A 24,213-nucleotide genomic window follows, 5' to 3' on the forward strand; every position below is an offset into this window, starting at 1 on the left:
CCCCAAATTCTTTACTCCACCCCTCTGAACCCCAAATTCTTTACTCCACCCCTCTAAACTCCAACCTCTGTACTCCACCCCTCTAAACCCCAAACTCTTTACTCCACCCCTCTAAACCCCAAATCCCAACCTCTTTACTCCACCCCTCTATACCCCAACCTCTTTACTCCACCCCTCTATACCCCAACCTCTTTACTCCACCCCTCTGAACCCCAAATTCTTTACTCCACCCCTCTAAACTCCAACCTCTGTACTCCACCCCTCTAAACCCCAATCTCTTTACTCCACCACTCTAAACCCCAAATCCCAACCTCTTTACACCACCCCTCTAAACCCCAACCTCTTTACTCCACCCCTCTAAACCGGAAACCCTTTACACCACCCCTCTAAACCCCTCACCCTAAAACCCGAACAGCAACTTGCATTTGTATTACACAATATTACATAGAATATATAGCCATTCAGACCATCAGTCCATGCCAACATTTATAGTCTACTTGAATCTCCTCTCATCCTTCCTCACCTAAAACTATCAGCATAGCCGTCTATTCCCTTCTCCCTCATATGCTGATCTAGCCTCTGCTTAAATGTATCTACTATTACATTAAATCACTCCCTGTGATAGCGAGTTCCACATTCTCACTATTCTTTGGGTAAAGAAGTTTCTTCTGAATTCCCTCTTGGCTCATTTGGTGACTGTCTTATATTGATGGCCTCTAGTTTTGTTTTTTTGCCACAAATGCAAACGTTCCTCTGTGTCTATATCAAAACATTTCATAATTTGAAAGAACTCAATTAGGTCACCCCCTTCTCTTTTAAAGAGAAAAGAGACTCTGCCTGTTCATCCTTTCCTGATAAATATAAGCTGCAGTTCTGGTATCATATAGCAGTTTTGCTTTGCAGGAGTGTTATCAAACAAAATTTGACACTGAGCTACATAAGGAAATATTAGGACAGGTGACAAAAAGCTTGGTGAAAGAGGTAAATTTTAACAAATGTCTTGAAGGGGTAGAGAGGCGGAGAGGTTTAAGAAGGGAAATCCAGAGCTTAGGGCTTTGGCAGCTGAAGGCACGGCCACCAATTGTGGAGTGATAGAAGTTGGGGATGCGCAAGAGGCCAGAATTGGAGGAGCACAGTTCTCAGAAGGTTCTGAAGCTGGAAGAAGTTAGAGATAGGGAGAGGTGAGGTCATGGAGGGATTTGAAAACAAGGGTGAGAATTTTGAAATCGAGACATTGCAGACTGGGAGCTTGTGTGGGTCCACGAGCACAGGGGTAATGCGTCAATGGGAATTGGTGCAAGTTAGGATATGGGCAGTAGACTTATGGATGAGATCAAGTTTATGGAAGATGGGAGGCCAGCCAGAGGAGCATTGGAATAGTCAAGTCTAGAGGTAACAAAGGAATGGATGAGGGTTTCAGCAGCAGATGAACCGAGACAGTGTCAGGGCTAGGCAGTGTTATGGAGTTGGCATAGATGGTCTTGGTGATGGAGCAGTTATGTGGTCAGAAGAGCAGCTCAGTGCCAAGCAAGATACCAGGTTGACGAACAGTCTGGTTGAGCCTCAGCCAATTGCCAGGGAGAGGGATGGAGTTGGTGGCTAGGGGCCCCATCAAATCTCAAATTTTCCCTTACCCTAAACTCCAAACCACCCTCACTCCATCTTTACAGTGTCCCATCAAACAGTCTCAGGGCAGATACAGTGCAGGTTAGATACAGAGTAAATACTGGGATTCAGCTCAGGTGCAGTTCAGTTTCTCTGACATATCTCTATTGTGGCTAATCTTCATCACTGATCCTGGGCAGTAACGGGTGTCGGTTCTGTGTTTCCTCACTTGAAGGGAGTGTAATATCACAGAATACAGCATGTGTGTGTGTGTATAAGTGGGTGTAATTGTGCGTGTGTGTAAGTGAACTTCCACAGAAAGACACCCATGCAAGCTCACAGACGTTCTGTGTTACAGACTATTTGATAGTGGAGAACAGCTCCTGAGACCTACAGGCCTGTATTTTGCAGCAGGGATTACTGACTAACAATCAGCAAGAACAATCTGGGCTGCCTCTCCTTCCCGAGCCCGAGGTGCTGAGGCCAAATATCCCACACTAGCTGCAACCAGCTTTCTCTGTATTGATAAGAGGTCAAATGTGGGGCTTTCCTAATCTCTGACTGCACCCTCTGGGTGTTTGGAGAGCTGCTGATTGCCAGAATGTTGATCAAGCAGTTTACCTACAATCCAGCACCTCCCACTGCCTACTTTGTGGACTGATTTTTTGCAGCTTCAATTCAGCACTTGTCCTACCACAGCCGTATTTCATTTCGTCGCACGCCTGCCCCATCCCACCCATTCACACACACACAGTCTGTCTCTGTCTCTCTAGCTGTGGATCAGTATGTGTGAGGGTCTATGTCTGACTCTGACCTTTCTTTCTGCTCAGTTCACTGTTGCCCGGCTGCATCCCAGCTGCAGGAGATGGAAGCCGAGTTTCTCCAAGCAGTTAAGCAGGGACAGGTGTCTCGGGTCCGTGATGTTCTTGCGCTGAGGAGTGTGGATGTGAATTGCTGTGACGCGGTAGGTTGGATTTGGATAGAACCCGACCCGGACTAACAGGGTGTTCGTGCTACACTTCAGCAACAGCAGCCTGGAGCGGGTGGGTTTGCACTGTGTGGGGCCGTTATGGGTGGGAGTGAGTGGGAAGGGGCAGGGAGTGGGGAGTAAGAAGGGATTAGGGAGGGAAGGAAAGTCCCAGGAGCGAGGGTATGGGAGGTGATTATAGAATAATTAGTGTCACAGATCGAGGTTGGCAGAGTGGTATCTGCTGCTGTTTGAGGTTCCAGAGTGACAGCTTTTGTTTGTTGAAGGACCTCGTTCTGGATCCCTGTGGGGAATCTTCCCTGTTCCCTCTCTTCCTCTCCCTCACCCCAAGTGGGAGCCAGACCCTTACATTTGGAGTGGGGGAGTCAGAATGGTGCATTGCTAGTTCTGACTGCGCCCACGTCCCAAGCTCTGTGTCACTATGGCCACTGATCTGTGGGGGGATAGACCTCATTGTTGAAGCCCCTATTAGAAACTCTCCCCATTTCATCAAGCTGATCAGCTAACCTGCCCCAGGAGGTGGTGCTAGGACAGCAAGCCCTGTCTATGAATTCAAAAGGGAATCAGAGACTGGCATAATGGGACCTGGCATGGGGGGTTTGTGCTGCAGAGATCCCTGGAGCTGCTACATACTCCGAGGATAGATTTTACACTGTGTATGTGTGGGTTCTACTCACCACTAGCTCCTGGGCATTGGAAACTCCTGGCAGTTGGAAGCTGCTGGGAAAATCCAAGCTGGACCACTCCTGCAGCAGGGGCCCTGACGCCAGGAAATCTCTCATGCTCCAAACGCATCCTTCTCAAAGGTGAACCTAGAGATCAGGATTCCTGCCCTCATCAGTTGAGGATGGATGTGAGAGAATCCTCCTCCTCCTTGTCTATGCCGTGCAGTGCTCAGACTCACTCGATAGCTTCCTTCGGCATGGAGTGGTGTTGCTGCTCCTTGGCAGAGTGAGGTTGATGACATTGAGTCTCTTGGACTTCAACTGATTATCCTCTGCCATCCATAGTATTGCACAGAGTCTACAACACAGAGACAGGTCATTCAGCCCAACTGGTCTGTGTTGGTGTTTATGCTTCACACCAGCCTCCTCCCATCCAGCTCATCTAACCCTATCAGCATATCCTTCTATTCCTTTCTCCCTACTGTGTTTATCTAGCTTCCCCTTAAATGCATCCATGCTATTCTCCTCAACTGCTCCTGGTGGTAGCGAGATCCACATTCTAATCAGCCTCAGTGTAAAGAAGTTTCTCCTGAATTCCCTATTCGAATTATTAGTGCCTATCTTATATTTATGGCCCCTGGTTCTGGTCTCCCCCATCCCCTGCCAAGTGGAAACATCTGTGTTTACCCTATCAAAACCTTTTATAATCTTGAAGACCTCTATCAGTCACCCCTCAGTCTTTTTCTAGACAAAACAATTCTAGCCTGTTCAATGTTTCCTGATAGGTATAACCTCTCAGTTCTGGTATCGTTCTAATAAATCTTTTTTGTACCCTCTCTAGTATCTCTATATCCATTTTATAATATGGAGGCCAGAACTGTTCACAGTTCTCCTAGTGAGGTCTAACCTAACTACCCTGCTTTTCAGTTCTATCCTTCTATAAATTAATCCCAGTGCTTTGTTTGCTTTTTTTATGGCCTTATTAACATGTGTTGCTATATTTAGTGATTTGCATATCTATATCCCCGGATCCCTTTGTTCCATCTACCCCACTTAGACACTTTCCAATTTTATAAGGAGTATGTGGTCTCCTTATTCTTCCTACCAAATGTACTACCTCACACTTATCTATTTTGAAGTTCATTTGCCAATTACATACCGATTCTGCAAGTTTATTAATGTCTTCCTTTATTTTGTTGAGTTCCTCCTCAATTAACTACACCCCAATTTGGTGCCATCTGTAAGTTTTGAATAGTATTTCCACTTCCTGAGTCCAAATCATTTATATAAATAGTGAACAACAATGGTCTCAGCAGTGATCTTCCGCCAGTCTGAGTAACTACCTTTAACCCCCTATTCTCTCTTCTCTGTTTTGTAACCAGCTTGCTGTCCATTCTGCTACTTGTCTCTGACTGCATATGCTGAATTTAATCATGAGTCGTCTATGCGGTCCTCATCGAAGACTGTTTGAAAATCAAAATATATTATGTTTGTTGCATTACCCTTATCTACTTTTTCTGTAGCTTCTTCCGATAATTCGGGAAGAGTGACCTTCCCATTTGAAATCAGTGCTGACAACTCTATTATATTTCCAGTTTCATAGAATCATAGAATGGTTACAGCACAGAAGGAGGCCATTCGGCCCATTGTGTCTGTGCCGACTCTCTGCAAGAGCAACTCGGCTAGTCCCACTCCACCCTCTTTTCCAGTTTCTGGAGTTTTTTTCTCTTTATATTTGAGTGAAGATTCCATTATCTTTCCCACCACTGATGTCAAGCTAACTGGTCTGCAGTTCCCTGGACTGTTCTATCTCCCCATTTAAGTATACCTGGAGACAGGTCAAGGGATACCTCTTCCAACACATTGCCAAGCAGACCCAGCATGGTGCTGATGTTAAACTGCTGGTCAGTGCAATCTCTGGTGTAAGTGATCAATGACATCACAGAATGGGCTGGGAGTGAAGGAAGGACCAAACCCTGAGCTAGGCCCATTCATAAGAAATAGGAGCAGGGGGAGACTATTTGGCCCCTTGAGCCTGCTCCACTATTCAAAAAGATCGTGGCTGATGAACCTCAACTCAGCTCTCCCATCCTATCTTCCTCCTTCTTCAGCCCTGCCATGTTGGATGGACAGGCTCTTCCATAGAGGGATGGTGTGTCATGACACTGTTCACACCCGTCACTGTGAGTAGTGACGCTGTTCACACCCGTCAATACTCAGTGTGTAGCGACACTGTTCACACCCGTCACTGTGAGTAGTGACGCTGTTCACACCCGTCAATACTCAGTGTGCAGTGACGCTGTTCACACCCGTCAATACTCAGTGTGCAGTGACACTGTTTACACCCGTCAATACTCAGTGTAGCGACACTGTTCACACCCGCCAATACTCAGTGTAGCGACACTGTTCACATCCGCCAATACTCATGTAGCGACACTGTTCACACCATCAATACTCAGTGTGTAGCGACACTGTTCACACCCGTCAATACTCCGTGTGTAGCGACACTGTTCACACCCGTCACTGTGAGTCGTGACGCTGTTCACACCCGTCAATACTCATGTAGCGACACTGTTCACACCGTCAATACTCAGTGTGTAGCGACACTGTTCACACCCGTCAATACTCAGTGTGTAGCGACACTGTTCACACCCGTCAATACTCAGTGTGTAGCGACACTCTTCACACCCGTCAATGCTCAGTGTGCAGCGACACTCTTCACACCCGTCAATACTCAGTGTGTAGCGACACTCTTCACACCCGTCAATACTCATGTAGCGACACTGTTCACACCCGTCAATACTCAGTGTGTAGCGACACTCTTCACACCCGTCAATGCTCAGTGTGCAGCGACACTGTTCACACCCGTCAATACTCGGTGTGTAGCGACACTGTTCACACCCGTCAATACTCAGTGTGTAGCAACACTGTTCACACCCGTCAATGCTCAGTGTGTAGCGACACTCTTCACACCCGTCAATGCTCAGTGTGTAGCGACACTGTTCACACCCGTCAATACTCAGTGTGCAGCGACACTCTTCACACCCGTCAATGCTCGGTGTGTAGCAACACTGTTCACACCCGTCAATGCTCAGTGTGTAGCGACACTGCTCACACCCGTCAATACTCAGTGTGTAGCGACACTGTTCACACCCGTCAATACTCAGTGTGTAGCGACACTGTTCACACCCGTCAATACTCAGTGTGTAGCGACACTGTTCACACCCGTCAATACTCGGTGTGTAGCGACACTGTTCACACCCGTCAATACTCAGTGTGTAGCAACACTGTTCACACCCGTCAATGCTCAGTGTGTAGCGACACTGTTCACACCCGTCAATACTCAGTGTGTAGCGACACTCTTCACACCCGTCAATGCTCAGTGTGTAGCGACACTCTTCACACCCGTCAATGCTCAGTGTGCAGCGACACTGTTCACACCCGTCAATACTCAGTGTGTAGTGACACTGTTCACACCCGTCAATACTCATGTAGCGACACTGTTCACACCGTCAATACTCAGTGTGTAGCAACACTGTTCACACCCGTCAATGCTCAGTGTGTAGCGACACTCTTCACACCCGTCAATGCTCAGTGTGTAGCGACACTCTTCACACCCGTCAATGCTCAGTGTGCAGCGACACTGTTCACACCCGTCAATACTCAGTGTGTAGCGACACTCTTCACACCCGTCAATGCTCGGTGTGTAGCGACACTGTTCACACCCGTCAATACTCAGTGTGTAGCGACACTCTTCACACCCGTCAATGCTCAGTGTGTAGCGACACTGTTCACACCCGTCAATACTCGGTGTGTAGCGACACTGTTCACACCCGTCAATACTCAGTGTGTAGCAACACTGTTCACACCCGTCAATACTCAGTGTGTAGTGACACTGTTCACACCGTCAATACTCAGTGTGTAGTGACACTGTTCACACCCGTCAATACTCAGTGTGTAGCGACACTGTTCACACCCGTCAATACTCGGTGTGTAGCGACACTGTTCACACCCGTCAATACTCAGTGTGTAGCAACACTGTTCACACCCGTCAATGCTCAGTGTGTAGCGACACTCTTCACACCCGTCAATGCTCAGTGTGTAGCGACACTCTTCACACCCGTCAATGCTCAGTGTGCAGCGACACTGTTCACACCCGTCAATGCTCAGTGTGTAGCGACACTGTTCACACCCGTCAATACTCGGTGTGTAGCGACACTGTTCACACCCGTCAATACTCAGTGTGTAGCAACACTGTTCACACCCGTCAATGCTCAGTGTGTAGCGACACTCTTCACACCCGTCAATACTCAGTGTGTAGCGACACTCTTCACACCTGTCAATGCTCGGTGTGTAGCGACACTGTTCACACCCGTCAATGCTCAGTGTGTAGCGACACTGCTCACACCCGTCAATACTCGGTGTGTAGCGACACTGTTCACACCCGTCAATACTCAGTGTGTAGCGACACTGTTCACACCCGTCAATACTCAGTGTGTAGCGACACTGTTCACACCCGTCAATACTCGGTGTGTAGCGACACTGTTCACACCCGTCAATACTCAGTGTGTAGCAACACTGTTCACACCCGTCAATGCTCAGTGTGTAGCGACACTGTTCACACCCGTCAATACTCAGTGTGTAGCGACACTCTTCACACCCGTCAATGCTCAGTGTGTAGCGACACTCTTCACACCCGTCAATGCTCAGTGTGCAGCGACACTGTTCACACCCGTCAATACTCAGTGTGTAGTGACACTGTTCACACCCGTCAATACTCATGTAGCGACACTGTTCACACCGTCAATACTCAGTGTGTAGCAACACTGTTCACACCCGTCAATGCTCAGTGTGTAGCGACACTCTTCACACCCGTCAATGCTCAGTGTGTAGCGACACTCTTCACACCCGTCAATGCTCAGTGTGCAGCGACACTGTTCACACCCGTCAATACTCAGTGTGTAGCGACACTCTTCACACCCGTCAATGCTCGGTGTGTAGCGACACTGTTCACACCCGTCAATACTCAGTGTGTAGCGACACTCTTCACACCCGTCAATGCTCAGTGTGTAGCGACACTGTTCACACCCGTCAATACTCGGTGTGTAGCGACACTGTTCACACCCGTCAATACTCAGTGTGTAGCAACACTGTTCACACCCGTCAATACTCAGTGTGTAGTGACACTGTTCACACCGTCAATACTCAGTGTGTAGTGACACTGTTCACACCCGTCAATACTCAGTGTGTAGCGACACTGTTCACACCCGTCAATACTCGGTGTGTAGCGACACTGTTCACACCCGTCAATACTCAGTGTGTAGCAACACTGTTCACACCCGTCAATGCTCAGTGTGTAGCGACACTCTTCACACCCGTCAATGCTCAGTGTGTAGCGACACTCTTCACACCCGTCAATGCTCAGTGTGCAGCGACACTGTTCACACCCGTCAATACTCAGTGTGTAGCGACACTCTTCACACCTGTCAATGCTCGGTGTGTAGCGACACTGTTCACACCCGTCAATACTCAGTGTGTAGCGACACTCTTCACACCCGTCAATACTCCGTGTGTAGCGACACTTTTCACACCCGTCAATACTCGGTGTGTAGCGACACTCTTCACACCCGTCAATGCTCAGTGTGCAGCGACACTGTTCACACCCGTCAATACTCAGTGTGTAGTGACACTCTTCACACCCGTCAATACTCATGTAGCGACACTGTTCACACCCGTCAATACTCAGTGTGTAGTGACACTGTTCACACCGTCAATACTCAGTGTGTAGTGACACTGTTCACACCCGTCAATACTCAGTGTGTAGCGACACTGTTCACACCCGTCAATACTCAGTGTGTAGTGACACTGTTCACACCGTCAATACTCAGTGTGTAGTGACACTGTTCACACCCGTCAATACTCAGTGTGTAGTGACGCTCTTCACACCCGTCAATACTCAGTGTGTAGCGACACTCTTCACACCCGTCAATGCTCAGTGTGCAGCGACAGTGTTCACACCCGCCAATGCTCAATGTGTGGTGACACTCTTCACACCCGTCAATACTCAGTGTGTAGCGACACTGTTCACACCCGTCAATACTCGGTATGTGTAGCGACACTGTTCACACCCGTCAATACTCAGTGTGTGGTGACACTCTTCACACCCGTCAATACTCAGTGTGTGGTGACACTGTTCACACCCGTCAATACTCAGTGTGTAGCGACACTGTTCACACCCGTCAATACTCAGTGTGTGGTGACACTCTTCACACCTGTCAATACTCAGTGTGTGGTGACACTCTTCACACCCGTCAATACTCAGTGTGTTGCGACACTTTTCACACCCGTCAGTACTCAGTGTGTAGCGACACTCTTCACACCCATCAGTACTCAGTGTGTAGCGACACTCTTCACACATTTTAAACAATCGAGTGAAGGATTTTTGCAGTCACCTGGACATTGATCAGGCTGCATTTTACATGAACGGTGCATCTGTGAGGGATGTGGAATCTTTGAGACACAGTCTGGAGGAATGTGCAGCTCATTGGCGACAGGTTTGTACAGTCCCACGACATAAACCACAGTTTACATTGATTCTTGGCATGTGGGTGTCGCTGGAAGACCAGCATTTATTGCCATCTCCGAGTTGCCCTTCTTGAACCACTGAGTGTCTTACTGGGCCACTTCAGAGAATAGTTGCAAATGAACTCCATTGGAGTAGGACTGGAGTCACATATAGGCCAGACTGGGTAGGTTTCCTTCCCTAAAGGACATTAGTGAACTAGGTGGGTTTTTATGACAATCTTACAGCTTCATGGTCACTTTTGAAGCCCGTGTCTCTAGTCCCCAGTTCTCACATTAGTTCCCTAAGTCTCCCAATTAATTTTTCATGTGATCAAATCCTGACTGATATGCCCCACACTTTTCACATACTGTAATAGGATAAGCTGGCAATCAGCAGATTTAATTCTAAAAGCAAAACTTCCTGAATTCTTCTGTACCCAAGATAGACCATTTATCAATTTAATTCATCGCTGTTGCTTCAGGCAGAACAGACTATTTTACATCTGGTTAAATATTTAAGAACTTGGGTAAGTTCCAAAAATACCTTGTACTTTTATAATATAAAAACAAGAAATGCTGGAAATACTCAGCAGGTCTGGCAGCATCTGTGGAGAGAGAAGCAGAGTTAACGTTTCAGGTCAGTGACCCTTCATCAGAACTGGCAGATATTAGAAATGTAAAAGGTTTTAAGCAAGTAAAGCGGGGGGTGGGACAAGAGATAACAAAAGAGAAGGTGTTGATAGGACAGAGGGTCACAGAGAATAACTGACCAGAAGGTCATGGAACAGAGCTATAGTGATAGGGGATTCTATCGTAAGGGGTGCAGATAGGCGTTTTTTTGGGCGCAAACGAGACTCCAGGATGGTATACCTCCTTGGTGCTAGGGTCAAGGATGTCTCAGAACGGCTGCAGGACATTCTGAAAGGGGAGGGTGAGCAGCCAGAGGTCATGGTCCATATTGGTATTAACGACATAGGCAGGAAGAGAGATGAGGTCCTGCAAAGTGAATATAGGGAGTTAGGCAGAAGGTTAAAAAGCAGGACCTCTCGGGTTGTAATCTCAGGATTACTCCCTGTGTCACGTGCTAGTGAGGGTAGGAATAGGAGGATAAGGCAAATGAATGCATGGCTGAAGAGCTGGTGTAGGCGGGAGGGCTTCAGCTACTTGGACCATTGGGATCTCTTCTGGTGCAGAGGTGACCTGTACAAGAAGGACGGGTTGCATTGAACTGGAAGGGGACAAATATCCTTGCGGGCAGGTTTGCTAGTATTACTCGGGAGGGTTTAAACTAGTCTTGCAGGGGGGTGGGACCCAAAGTAGTAGTCTCTCCGCTGAGATAGTTGAGGCAAATGTAGAGGATAAAGCAAGCAAGTCCAGGAGGCAGGCCGGGCAGGGGCAGGACAGGGAGCGTGGAAGGTCTGGTAGACTAAACTGCATTTACTTTAATGCAAGAAGCCTTACAGGTAAGGCAGATGAAGTCAGAGCATGGATTGGTACATGGGATTGTGATATTATAGCTATTACGGAAACGTGGTTGAGGGATGGGCAGGAATGGCAGCTCAATGTTCCGGGGTACCGATGCTTCCAGCGTGACAGAGGTGGAGGTAAGAGAGGAGGGGGAGTTGCACTATTGATTAGGGAAGACATCACTTCAGTACTTAAAGAGGATATTCTGGGGGGAATGTCCAGTGAGGCCATATGGGTAGAACTTAGAAATAAGAAAGGGGTGATCACTTTGATGGGATTATACTATAGGCCCCCCAATAGTCAGAGGGAATTGGAGGAGCATATATGTAAGGAAATCACAGATAGGTGTAGGAATTATAGGGTTGTAATAGTAGGTGATTTTAACTTCCCTAATATTGACTGGGACTGCCTTAGTGCTAAGGGATCAGATGGGGAAGAATTTAAGTGTGTCCAGGATAGTTTTCTGAAGCAGTATGTGGATGGCCCTACTAGAGAAGGGGCAACACTCGACCTCCTCTTCGGAAATGAGGCTGGGCAGGTGGTTATGTGTCAGTGGGGGAGCACTTTGGGACCAGTGACCATAACTCTATTAGCTTCAAGATAGTTATGGAAAAGGATAGGACTGGTCCTCAAGTTGAAGTCCTAAATTGGGGGAAGGCTAATTTCGATGGCATCAGACAGGAACTCTCAAAAGTTGAATGGGAGAGGCTGTTTACAGGTAAAGGGACGTCTGGCAAGTGAAAGGCTTTTAAAAGTGAGATAGGAAGAATTCAGGGTTGGCATGTTCCTGTTAGATGCAAGAGCAAAGCTGGCAAGTTTAGGGAACCTTGGTTGACGAGGGATATTGAGGGTCTGGTCAGGACAAAGAAGGAGGCATATGTCAGGTATAGGCAGCTGGGATCAAGCGAGTCCCTCGTGGAGTATAGGGGATGTAGGAGAATACTTAAGAAGGAAATTAAGAGGGCGAAAAGGGGCCATGATATTTCCCTGGCAGATAAGATAAAGGAGAATCCTAAAAGATTCTATAAGTATATTAAGAGTAAAAGGGTAGCTAGGGAGAGAGTAGATCCCCTTAAGGATTAGTGCGGCAATCTATGTGTGGAGCCACGGGAACTGGACGAGGTCTAAATGAATACTTCTCGTCTGTACTTACTGTGGAGAAGGTCATGGAAGTTAGTGAGTTCAAGAGAGGGAACAGCGATATCCTGGAGTATATCAACATAAAGGAGGAGGTGTTGGAGGTTTTGAAGCGCATTAAGGTGGATATATCCCCAGGGCCTAACCAGGTGTATCCTAGGAAGCTATGGGAAGCAAGGGAGGAGATTGCTGGGGCCCTGGCAGAGATTTTTGGATCATCGTTAGCCACGGGTGAGGTACCGGAAGACTGGAGGATAGCTAATTTTGTGCCTCTATTTAAGAAGGGCAGCAGGGATAAGCCAGGGAACTGCAGGCCGGTGAGTCTTACATTAATGGTGGGAAAGTTATTGGAAGGGATTATGAGAGACAGGATTTATATGCATTTGGAAAGGCATGGTCTGATTAGGGATAGTCAGCATGGCTTTGTGCGTGGGAAATCATGTCTCACGAATTTGATTGAGTTTTTCGAGGAGGTGACCAAGAGGATTGACGAGGGCAGGGCGGTGGACGTTGTTTACATAGACTTTAGCAAGGCCTTGACAAGGTCCTGCATGGTAGGCTGGTCCAGAAGGTTCGAACACATGGGATCCAGGGTGAGCTAGCCAATTGGATACAAAATTGGCTTGGTGATAGGAGGCAGAGGGTGGTAGTGGAGGGTTGTTTTTCAGATTGGAGGCCGGTGACCAGTGGTGTGCCACAGGGATCGGTGCTGGGCCCTCTGTTGTTTGTCATGTATATTAATGACTTGGATGTGAATGTAGGGGGCATGATTAGTAAGTTTGCAGATGACACCAAAATTGGTGGTATAGTGGACAGTGAAGAAGGTTGTCTAGGGGTACAACAGGATATAGATCAACTGGGAAAGTGGGCAAGGGATTGGCAAATGGAATTTAATGCAGACAAGTGCGAAGTGATGCATTTTGGGAAGTTAAACCAGGGCAGGACATATACAGTGAATGGCAGAGCCTGGTGAGTATTGTTGAGCAGAGAGACCTTGGGGTACAAGTACATAGTTCCCTGAAAATGGCAACACAGGTAGACAGGGTGGTAAAGAAGGCGTATGGCATGCTTGCCTTCACCGGTCGAGGCATTGAGTACAAGAGTTGGGACGTCATGTTACAGTTGTACATAACGTTGGTTAGGCCGCATTTGGAGTACTGTGTGCAGTTCTGGTCGCCGCACTACAGGAAAGATGTGATTAAGCTAGAGAGGGTGCAGAAAAGATTCACAAGGATGTTGCCTGGTTTGGAGGGCTTGAGTTATAAAGAGAAATTGGATAGACTGGGTCTGTTTTCCCTGGAGTGAAGGAGGCTGAGAGGAGACATGATAGAGGTATATAAATTATGAGAGGCATAGATAGGGTAGATAGCCAGACTCTGTTTCCCATGGTAGGGGTGACTAAAACTAGAGGGCATAGATTTAAGGTGAGAGGGAGGAGGTTTAAAGGGGATCAAATGGGTAAATTTGTCACACAAAGAATAGTGGGTATCTGGAATGAGCTGCCTGAGGAGGTGGTGGAGGCAAGAACAGTAGCAACATTTAAGAGGCATCTGGACAGGTACATGAATGAGCAAGGCATGGAGGGATATGGAATTAATGCAGGCAAGTGGGATTAGTATAGATAGGCATTATGGTCGGCATGGACACGGTGGGCCGAAGGGCCTGTTTCTATGCTGTACGACTGTATGACTCTATGACTCTAAAGGCAAACGGTATGTTAATGGCATGCTGAAAGACAAAGCATTAGTACAGAGAGGGTGTGAATAGACTGTAAAGCACAAAGCATTCCAAACACAAACATTAAAAAAAAAACAGAAACAGTGGGTAGGCACAGTAGAAACAAACTAAAATAAAATAACCAAATAAAAAAGAAAAAATAACTAAACATAAACTAAACAAAGCCTGTCATGCTCTGAAATGATTGAACTCAATATTCAGTCTGGCAGGCTGTAGCGTGCCTAATCGGTAAATGAGATGCTGTTCCTCAAGCTTAGGTTGATGTTCGCTGGAACACTGCAGCAATCCCAGGACAGAGATGTGAGCATGAGAGCAGGGGGTGGGGTGTTGAAATGGCAAGCTACCGGAAGCTCGGGGTCATGCTTATAGACTGAGCGGAGGTGTTCCGCAAAGCGGTCACCCAATCTGCGTTTGGTCACCCCAATGTAGAGGAGACCACATTGTGAGCAGCAAATACAGTATACTAAATTGAAAGAAGTACAAATAAATCACTGCTTCGCCTGAAAGGAGTGTTTGGGGCCTTGGATAGTGAGGAGAGAGGAAGTAAATGGGCAGGTATTACACCTACTGCGATTGCAGAGGAAGGTGCCGTGGGAAGGGGACGAGGTGGTGGGGGTAATGGAGGAGTGGATGAGGGTGTCGCGGAGGGAACAATCCCATTGGAATGCTGACGGGAAGGGAGGGGAAGATGCGTTTGGTAGTGGCATCACACTGGATGTGGCGGAGGATGATCCTTTGGATCTGGACGCTGGTGGGGTGGAAAGTGAGGACAAGGGGAACCCTATCGCAGATCTGGGAGGGAGGGGAAGGGATGAGGGTAGAGGTGCGGGAAATGGGCTGAACACGGTTGAAGGCCCTGTCAACCACAGTGTGGGGGAATCCTCGATTGAGGAAAAAGGAAGACGTATCAGAAGCGCTGTCATGGAAGGTAGCATCATCAGAGTAGATGCGTCGGAGATGGAACATCTCCGCTCGTAGTAACATAGAAAATAGCAGGAGTAGGCCATTCGGCCCTTCGAGCCTGCTCTGCCATTCATTATGATCATGGTTGATCATCCAACTCAGTAACCTGTTCCCGCTTTCGCCCCATTCCCTTTGATCCCTTTACACCCAAGAGCTATATCTAACTCCTTCTTGAAAATATACAATATTTTGGCCTCAACTGCTTTCTGTGGTAGTGAATTCCACAGGCTCACCACTCTCTGGGTGAAGAAATTTCTCCTCATCTCAGTCCTGAAATGTTTACCCCATATCCTTAGACTATGACCCCTGGTTCTGGACCCCCCCCACCATCGGGAACATCCTTCCTGCATCTACCCTGTCAAGTCCTGTTCGAATTTTATAGGTTTTTATGAGATCCCCCCTCAGTCCATAAGCATGACCCTGAGCTTCCGGTTGCTGGCCATTTCAAGAACCCGACCCGAACTACAGCGGGCCCGAGTCCGACCCGGCCCAAGTCCCTCCGATTTAGCTTCGGGCCCGACCTAACCTGAACCTGCCACTACTTGGCCCGACCCGACTATCCGTTTACTTATCTTCCTGACACCGAACCAGCAAGAAGCTGCGACGTCAAAAAGCTGTGACGTCACTCGCTCGCTGCACAGACTCAGTTTCGTCCTGGACTCCCAACTCAGCTAAGTTTTTTTTATTTTTAATATTTACCAGCAGAGCACTTACCATGTGTGTCCGGCCCGAACTGACTCGGCCCGACCCGACCCGACCCGAGCCCAAAAGCCGGCCCCGGAAAATGGACCCGACCCAACCCGAACCCGACACATGTCGTCGGGTCCCGTCGGGTTTGGGTTGGGTAGCAGTCCTCTATCCCCCACCACCCCCTCATGCTGACATCTCGGTCCTGGGATTGCTGCAGTGTTCCAGCAAACACCAACGCAAGCTTGAGGAACAGCATCTCATTTACCGATTAGGCAGGCTACACCCTGCCGGACTGAACATTGAGTTCAATAATTTCAGAGCATGACGGGCCCCCCCTTTTTATGTTTAGGTTTTTTTTCTTTTTTGTTTGGTTATTTTATTTTAGTTTTTTTAGTTTGTTTGGTTTGTTTATACTGTGCGTACCCACTGTTTCTGTTTTTTTAATGTTTGTGTTTGGAATGCTTTGTGCTTTACAGTCTATTCACACCCTCTCTCTACTAACACTTTGTCTTTCACCACACCATTAACGTACTGTTTGCCTTTGTTCCGTGACCTTCTGGTCAGTTATTCTCTGTGACCCTCTGTCCTATCAACACTTCTCTTTTATTATCTCTTGCCCCACCCCTCACTTTATTTGCTTAAAACCTTTTACATTTCTAATATCTGCCAGTTCTGATGAAGGGTCACTGACCTGAAACGTTAACTCTGCTTCTCTCTCCACAGATGCTGCCAGACCTGCTGAGTATTTCAGATTTCCAGCCTTTATTTTTGTACTTTTATAAGTTCCTTCTCCCATCTAACTTGGTTGTAACAGTTAAGTGCTGTGTTTATTGAAAAAGAGACACAAAACCGAGCTGGTTGAATAAGTTTGCAGGACCAGAGTCCCAGTGACTGACAGCAAAATAATTGGGTCATTTCAGCCCATTGAAATGTGACACAGAAATCACGGCAGAAATAGCAGAAAATCAGGACACAAACCTGGTAGTAGCAGAAGTACTGTAATAAAAGCAAAATACTGCTGATGCTGGTAATCTGAAATAAAAACAGAAAGTGCTGGTAATACGTTTCAGGAGACTGGACACCAAGCTGAAGTGTCTGCTACCAGACAATGTTATTTTCCCTCATGCCTCTGTGAAGCTCCTTGGGACATTTTTCAATGTTAAATGTTCTTTAAAAGCAAATTACTGCAATGTTAAAGCCTCACATTTTTATAGCACCTTTTATGACCTCAGGATGTCCCAAAGTGCATTGTGGCCAATTAATTACTGTTATGAAGTATAGTCATTGCTGTAATGGAAACATGGCAGCCAATTTGTGCACAGCAAGGTTCCAAAAACAACATTGTGCTAATGACCAGATAATCTGTTTTAGTGATTTTGGTTGCTTCTCTGTCTAACCGATGGTAACAGGTCTGAATCTCCTGCCTTAGGACACAGTCAGCTACATCCCAACAATTTGCAGCAGAATTCTGGCAGAAGTGAATTTCATCAGGAGTAAAGAGGTACGAAGCAAATACTTCTGTTATTTCATTGCCAAACAAACACCAACCCATTCTGTTCAATACTGGGAGATGTTGGGACAGGGGGTCAGAGACTGACCTTTCGTCCTCTGGGACCTGGGGTCAAATCCAGATCCCGACACAGGATGACGGGCTTTCTCTCCTGTGCGGGACTGGGTCTCGGGTAGGTAACATGCCGTTTGCCAAGAAGGAAGCTGTGTGATGGAATGCTCTTCTTTTGTGTGCTGCTAAGTAGAGCAGTGGCTCCTTTTTTTTATCACTATGTTTTATTCCCCTTTCAGATCCGCTTCCTGCCCTGCACTGAGCTCTCTGCAGCGATACGTGAAAACCTTTGTGAAGACATTGAGGATGAAGTGTTGAAGATATCCATTGAGTATCTGCACAGTATCTGTGAGGTATGGAGTCTCATTACAGCACTCACCCAAACGTGTCCTGAGTGTGGTCACAAAACTACCGACGAGAGTGGGAATTGAGTGATGTGGAGGGCCCGGGATCAGGTCAGTCTACCGAGGAGGGTCTGGGATCAGGGCAGTCTATTGTGGAGGGTCTGGGATCAGGTCAGTCTGTCGAGGAGGGTCTGGGATCAGGTCAGTCTATTGAGAAGGGTCTGGGCTCAGGTCAGTCTATTGAGGATGGTCTGGGATCCGGTCAGTCTGTTGAGGAGGGTCTGGGATCAGGTCAGTCTATTGTGGAGGGTCTGGGATCAGGTCAGTCTACTGTGGAGGGTCTGGGATCAGGTCAGTCTATTGTGGAGGGTCTGGGATCCGGTCAGTCTGTCGAGGAGGGTCTGGGATCAGGTCAGTCTGTCGAGGAGGGTCTGGGATCCGGTCAGTCTGTCGAGGAGGGTCTGGGATCCGGTCAGTCTGTCGAGGAGGGTCTGGGATCAGGTCAGTCTATTGTGGAGGGTCTGGATTCAGGTCAGTTTATTGAGGGTCTGGGATCAGGTCAGTCTATCCTGGAGGGTCTGGGATCAGGGCAGTCTATTGTGGAGGGTCTGGGATCAGGTCAGTCTATTGTGGAGGGTCTGGGATCAGGTCAGTCTATCGAGGAGGGTCTGGGATCAGGGCAGTCTATTGTGGAGGGTCTGGGATCAGGTCAGTCTATTGTGGAGGGTCTGGATTCAGGTCAGTTTATTGAGGGTCTGGGATCAGGTCAGTTTATCGAGGAGGGTCGGGGATCAGGTCTGTCTATTGTGGAGGGTCTGGATTCAGGTCAGTTTATAGAGGGTCTGGGAACAGGTCAATCTATTGAGGTGTGGAGGTCTGGGTCAGGTTATTGGGGAGGGGGTCTGTCGGCAAGAGGTGGTCAGTGTTATGGGGGTGTAGCCAGTGTAATGGAGGCGGGTGTTTGGTGTTTGGGTCCGGTCAGTGTAATTGGGTGGAGCGGCCATTCTGAGTATTGAGGAAGGAGGGAGGGGGTCAGGGGAGATGGGTTGTGAATGAAGAGCTGATACGAGCGGGCTCAGTTTAAAGTGTAACTTGGACCCTTTCCTCTGTCCAACAGTTGTTGTATTTCCCATATGTTGGAGCTGGATCCTCCCTGTGGGATAAAGGACTGGTTATCCTGGATTTGCCATGGCTTTGTCAAGATATTTTTGGAAAGTTTGGAAGTTACACTTTCTCGTCCATGTGCAGCAATAAAGAAAAATGGAGCAGGGAAGAAGTGGAGTTGGAACTGCACCTGAGGCAGGACAAGTGCCCTCATTTGATTGTAGAGCTCCTTGTGAAGCTGGAGCTGGTTTTTAACACTGGCTCTGGTCACTTTATTGTCCCAGCTTGGCTTAGGAAGGAGAAATCCAGTGATGCATGGGTGAGGGAGGACTGCTTCAACTTGTACCAAGGGATGGTATACAGGTGGCACGATCATCTCGGCCTTTTCTCTCAGGCCTTCTTCCTGAGACTTCGGTTACACTTAATGAGGCATTTTACAAGAGAGACGTGGACTGTGAGTGATAGTGGAGCAGCTGAAAGGCAGCAACACGAGCGGTTTGTCATTTGGAAAGGTGGAATTAAATGCACTGACATGGCAGAGGCCTTAGTGCAAGTATCTAGTGATGGTCTGTCTCTCAGTGTTACTGTCCGAGGGTACAGGCCTCCCAACCTCAACAACCCAGCTTTGGACACTCAGTCAAAGTGCTTTGAGCTGCTCAAAGGAATCTCCAACCACGTAGAGAAGCTGCTTCGAGAGACCAGTGCTGGCTGTGAGTGGGACAGATTCTACTCCAGCCCCAGGCATTTATCAAACAAGATGGATGGTTCCAATTCAGACCTAACAGCCTATACGCTAGACCAAATCCTGCAAACAGAACGGGATGGGCTAACACTTTGCTCCAAGTATCTGGCCATTGAGGAGAACCCTTGGGATATATTAATGGCAGGTTATGATTCCACGCTTCTCAAGAGTCTGCAATGGAATGCCAGTGTGCGATGGTTAATGTACAGGACTTTGAAGGATCTCTGCAGCCATTTGGACCCATCACATCCTTCGGTCTGCATTGGAAAGGGTTGATGGAGCAGTTGGTAGACTGTACCAGTCATAACATTGAAGCCTTGTCAGCTGTGGCTGAACACACTCACAGGTCTCCCACTTTACTAGTGTTGGAGAACCACCCTATGACCATCGAGGCATTATATCAGGGTCTCAAACCGTTGGGTCGTGAAGATTGCACTAGATTGATTGATAGGATGTTCAAAGACATAGAATAGGTGAAGTAAATGTGTCACCAACTTGACTGACATGTACATCTCTCTTAAACGTGCAGAAACAGCAACCCAGACCTGCTGAGTAATTCCAGCACTTACTGTTTTTATTTCAGATTTCAAGCATCTGCAGTATTTTGCTTTTATTAACCCAGTTGGTAGGATGGCACACTGCTGCACAGAGATAGAGTTATATGGGAAGGAATAGTTTATTCAATGGCTTGAGACCAATGTTCCTTCTAAGCCGTGCAGCTGTGCAGCAACCATAAAGTTCCCATGCAGGCCTCGTACATGTTTGCTCTTTAATTTACCGCACATGCGCGGCCACTCAAAAAAACTAAAAGGACCGCACACTTAAATGAATCAGATGTGCAATTCAAAAAAAAATTAGTCTGTTGCTTGAGATGTAAGCTGAACATGTTAAACTGGGCTGAGCTGTCAACAGGCGAACAGTGGGAAGTATTCAAAGAACTATTTAGTGCATTACAAGATGAATGCATATCCCTAAAGAGCAATGAATCCACTTGTATTCAAGCAACCATGGCCACCCTGTGAGGTAAGACACAGTATAAAGCGAAGTGACTGAAATGCCAAGAGAAGCAGTCAGCCAGCAGACTGGGAGAGATGCAGAAAGCAACAAAGAGCACAAAGAAAATATTAAAAGGGAAGACAATCAAAACTTGCAAGGAATATAAAGACTAACAGTAAAAGTTTCCATAAATACATTAAGAGTAAGAGAGTGGCTAAGGGATGTGGGTTCACTAAAGACAGAATGAAAAGTCACTGACCTGAAACGTTAACTCTGCTTCTCTCTCCACAGATGCTGCCAGACCTGCTGAATATTTCCAACGCTTTTTGTTTTTATTCAGATTTCCAGCATCCACAGTATTTTGCTTTTATTTAACTACAAGCCTATCGGTTTTAAAGCCAGTTGAGGGAAAGCTACTAGAATCTGTCAAGAGGGACAGAGTGACTGAGAATTTGAACAAATAAGAGCTTATAGGGAGCCAGCGTGAATTTGTGAAGGGTAAGCCTCGTCTAACGAACTTAGTTGAATTTTTTGGGTAGGTCAATAATAAGCTAGATAATAAGGAATGTCTTTGGATGTTGTCTATATTGGCTTCCGGAGGACCTTTGAGAAGGTTCCGCACGAGATCATTAGCAAAAATGAAAGTGCACGGAATTGGAGGTCACCTTCTGACACTGGTTGGAAAGTAGTTAAGAGGTTGTTACGGACAGCTGGGAAATGATGGGGATGATTTCCTCTTTTCACCTCTCAACTGACAGTGTGGTTTTTATTAGAATTGTGTTTTAACCCTTGAGCGTTTTAATGGTCAATAAACAGATAAATGACAAGTTTTCTTGTAGGTTTAAAGAAGGATCAATGTTTATTGAACAATACCTGAAAATATTCACAACTTCACCCACTCACACATGCACACACACAAGAAAAGGTGGCGATTAAAAGATAGCATGCATTTAGATCTGATGGTGTTAACAAAGAGTTCGTTGTGAAACCTTGTTTGTTTCCCTGGGAGAAAGATTTCTGTTTTTCCTTTTTCCTGGTTCACTGATGTCAAACTTTGGAAAGTTTCAGGTGGACGGATGCTTTGCTACAGACTTCTTTGGTTAAATCTTAGTCACAGTTCAAAGGCAAAAATGCTGTTACAATTGCTGGAAGTTTCAAGGTCACCTTTCATCTCTGCCTGCAGGTAGTTTAAAGATGGTTCTCTGGCAGAGTCCTCCTTCTTGCTGGGATGGGTCTCCCTTCTGGCTTTCTGCTTTTCTGCACATAAAATGTCTCCTATTTAAACTTCTTATCAGAGACTTGGTTTCTGTCAGGTGATCCAAATTTCTCTCCCATTGTGTTTTCATAAATGGTGTTTGATGGTGTGGCCATTGTTAGGCAATGGGTTTGGATGCTGCTCATCTCTATGCCATCTTGATAAAGTGGTGTTTTTCACACCCATTATCCTGAGTTTGAGTCTGTAGTCTCCATGTCTGCAAAGCCATTGTTAGCCCAACTTGTTGAATAGAGTTGGCCATTAATATTGAATGACCCATTTACATTTCTAATGCTTTCTTCAACACTTGGCTACACATGACGATTGGTTCAGGGTTCCAGCAGTTACCGTGTATATTCACAGTGCAGGAGAGGTCACCTGACTTCTTACGCCATCTTGTTTTGCAGCAAAAAGTGTCCGTTTTGAGTTCAGTTCATTGGTTTATTTCATAGTTCATAATTTCTCCTTGCATGAGTGTGACAAGGTAGGAGAGAGAAGGATATGTACTGTAATTGGCAAAATGTGATAAGTGGCGACTTCCCCCCCCCCCACCCCCCCAACCCCACCCCCCGCCAAGGATTTGTCCTGGGACCACAGCTTTTCACCATTTTTGTTGATGACTTAGGTGAAGGAATGAAGACCTGTAACTCTTAAGTTTGCAGATGACAAATTAGGAAGGACAATAAATATTGCAGATGGGAGTAGGAAGTTGCAAAGGGACATTGGAAGATGCTTTTGGAGTTCAATGTGGGGAAGTGTAAAGTCATCTACTTTGGACTTGAGAAAGATAGATCAGAGTATTTTCTAAATGATGAGAAGCAAGGAACTGTGAATCTGCAGAGAAATTTAGGAATCCAAGTACAGAAATCACTGAAAGCTAGTGGACAGATGCACAAATAAAAAGGCTAATGGAATGTTGTTGTTTATCTCCAAAAGGGCTGGAAAACAAAGGGATGGAAGTTATGTTACAGTTGTACAGAGTGCTGGTTAAACCCCCTCTGGAGCACTATATTCAGGTCAGGGCACCGCACTTCAGGAGCAGGTGAGTGCAGATTCACCAGAATGATACTGGCCCTGAAAGGATTAAATTATGAGGCAGGTTGCATAAACTTGGTTTGTATACTCTTTGAACATAGAAGATTAAGTGTAATCTAATTTAGGCATTTAAGATGATAAAAGGAATCAATAGGGTAGATAGAAAGAATTTCCTCTGGTGGGAGAGTACAGAAGGAGGGGACATACTTTAAAAGTAGAGATAGACCATTCAGGGGTGATGTCAGAAAACACTTCTTCCCATAAACAGTAGTGGAAATGTGGAACTCTTTCCCAAAAAGGTGTTGAGGCCGGGGGGGTCAATTGAAAATCGCAAAACTGAAATTGATAGATGTTTGTTACAGAAGGGTATTAAGGGATACGGAACCAAGATGCAAGTTAAGATACATAGCAGCCTAGATCTAATTGAATGGTGGCATGAGCTGGAGGGCTGAATGGCCTTCTGTTCCTAAGTCACTGGTCACAGGCCAGCAGTCCCACCCATTCCTGGTGGTCAGGGTTTTCTGTCAGTTTATTGTGATTCAATCACTGGGTCTATATTCAATTTAATGGGAATAGGTTGAACTATACACATTTTCTTTGTAGGCCTAGTATTGTAATATCCTCAAGGAGTTAAATTATATGTTGTATGTCTGAGAGTTCTTCCTTTTTTAACTGTAATTGCGTCAGTATTTAGAAGCTTCAACTCTCAGTAACCATGGAAACAATATGTTCAGTGGTATCAATGCAATGCTCGATTGGAGTTTGGAATCTGTAACTATGAGAGAGAATGTAAACATGACATTTGTCTCAGTGAGCAGCAAAAGCATTGAGTTTTAAAGCATGCCCATAGTGTTTACAACATATATTTATCTATACATATCTACTATCTATTGAGAAAAAATTTGTCGGGCTAAGGGCAAAAGGCAGGGGAGTGGGACTAGGTGAGTTGCTCTTGCAAAGAGCCAGCACAGACATGGGGGGCTGAATGGCCTCCTGTTCTGTAACCGTTCTATGATTCTGTTATACATCTATACATATTGAATATATAGTATATCTATATACAAATATATATACTATATATACATCCATACGTAGCTACTATCTATAGCATATGCATCATATATAATTAAATCTTAGGTTTTCGTATAATGTGCACTTCCTGTCACACCTTACTCTCTCTCACTTCAAACAACTGCGCCAAACACATCTGTGATTCACTCCTGAACAATGCCATGGATGATCTGCTAGTAATACACCAGTTTTTTCATACAGTATGGGGACTTCCTATGCTTAAAGAAAGTCATACTAATCTCGTCACCCCTGTATATTAGGTTTAAGGTGTGTGTTATAAATTTGCTTT

General features: G+C 46.4%; 1 protein-coding gene across 1 annotated transcript; it reads left to right on the top strand.

Annotated features, from left to right (window-relative positions):
- The first annotated feature begins 1,189 nt into the window (after positions 1–1,189).
- LOC137384941 (uncharacterized) lies at positions 1,190–21,556 on the top strand. The gene is made up of 5 exons (XM_068059651.1): positions 1,190–1,253; positions 2,436–2,569; positions 17,246–17,317; positions 17,617–17,730; positions 18,839–21,556. The coding sequence occupies exons 1-5, from the start codon at positions 1,190–1,192 to the stop codon at positions 19,841–19,843; spliced, it is 1,389 nt and encodes a 462-aa protein (XP_067915752.1). The 3' UTR covers positions 19,844–21,556.
- The last annotated feature ends 2,657 nt before the right edge of the window (positions 21,557–24,213 follow it).

This window comes from Heterodontus francisci, chromosome 27 (genome assembly GCF_036365525.1).
Source record: "Heterodontus francisci isolate sHetFra1 chromosome 27, sHetFra1.hap1, whole genome shotgun sequence".
NCBI lineage: Eukaryota > Metazoa > Chordata > Chondrichthyes > Heterodontiformes > Heterodontidae > Heterodontus > Heterodontus francisci.

Bases quoted from the DNA above. Each gene is read 5' to 3' on its own strand.
- LOC137384941 (XM_068059651.1), top strand. From the start codon at position 1,190: ATGGAGGGATTTGAAAACAAGGGTGAGAATTTTGAAATCGAGACATTG. The intron at 1,254-2,435 runs GTGGGTCCACGA...CTTTCTGCTCAG, and splicing joins ATTGCAGACTGGGAGCTTGT to TTCACTGTTGCCCGGCTGCA. The intron at 2,570-17,245 runs GTAGGTTGGATT...CTCCTGCCTTAG, and splicing joins ATGTGAATTGCTGTGACGCG to GACACAGTCAGCTACATCCC.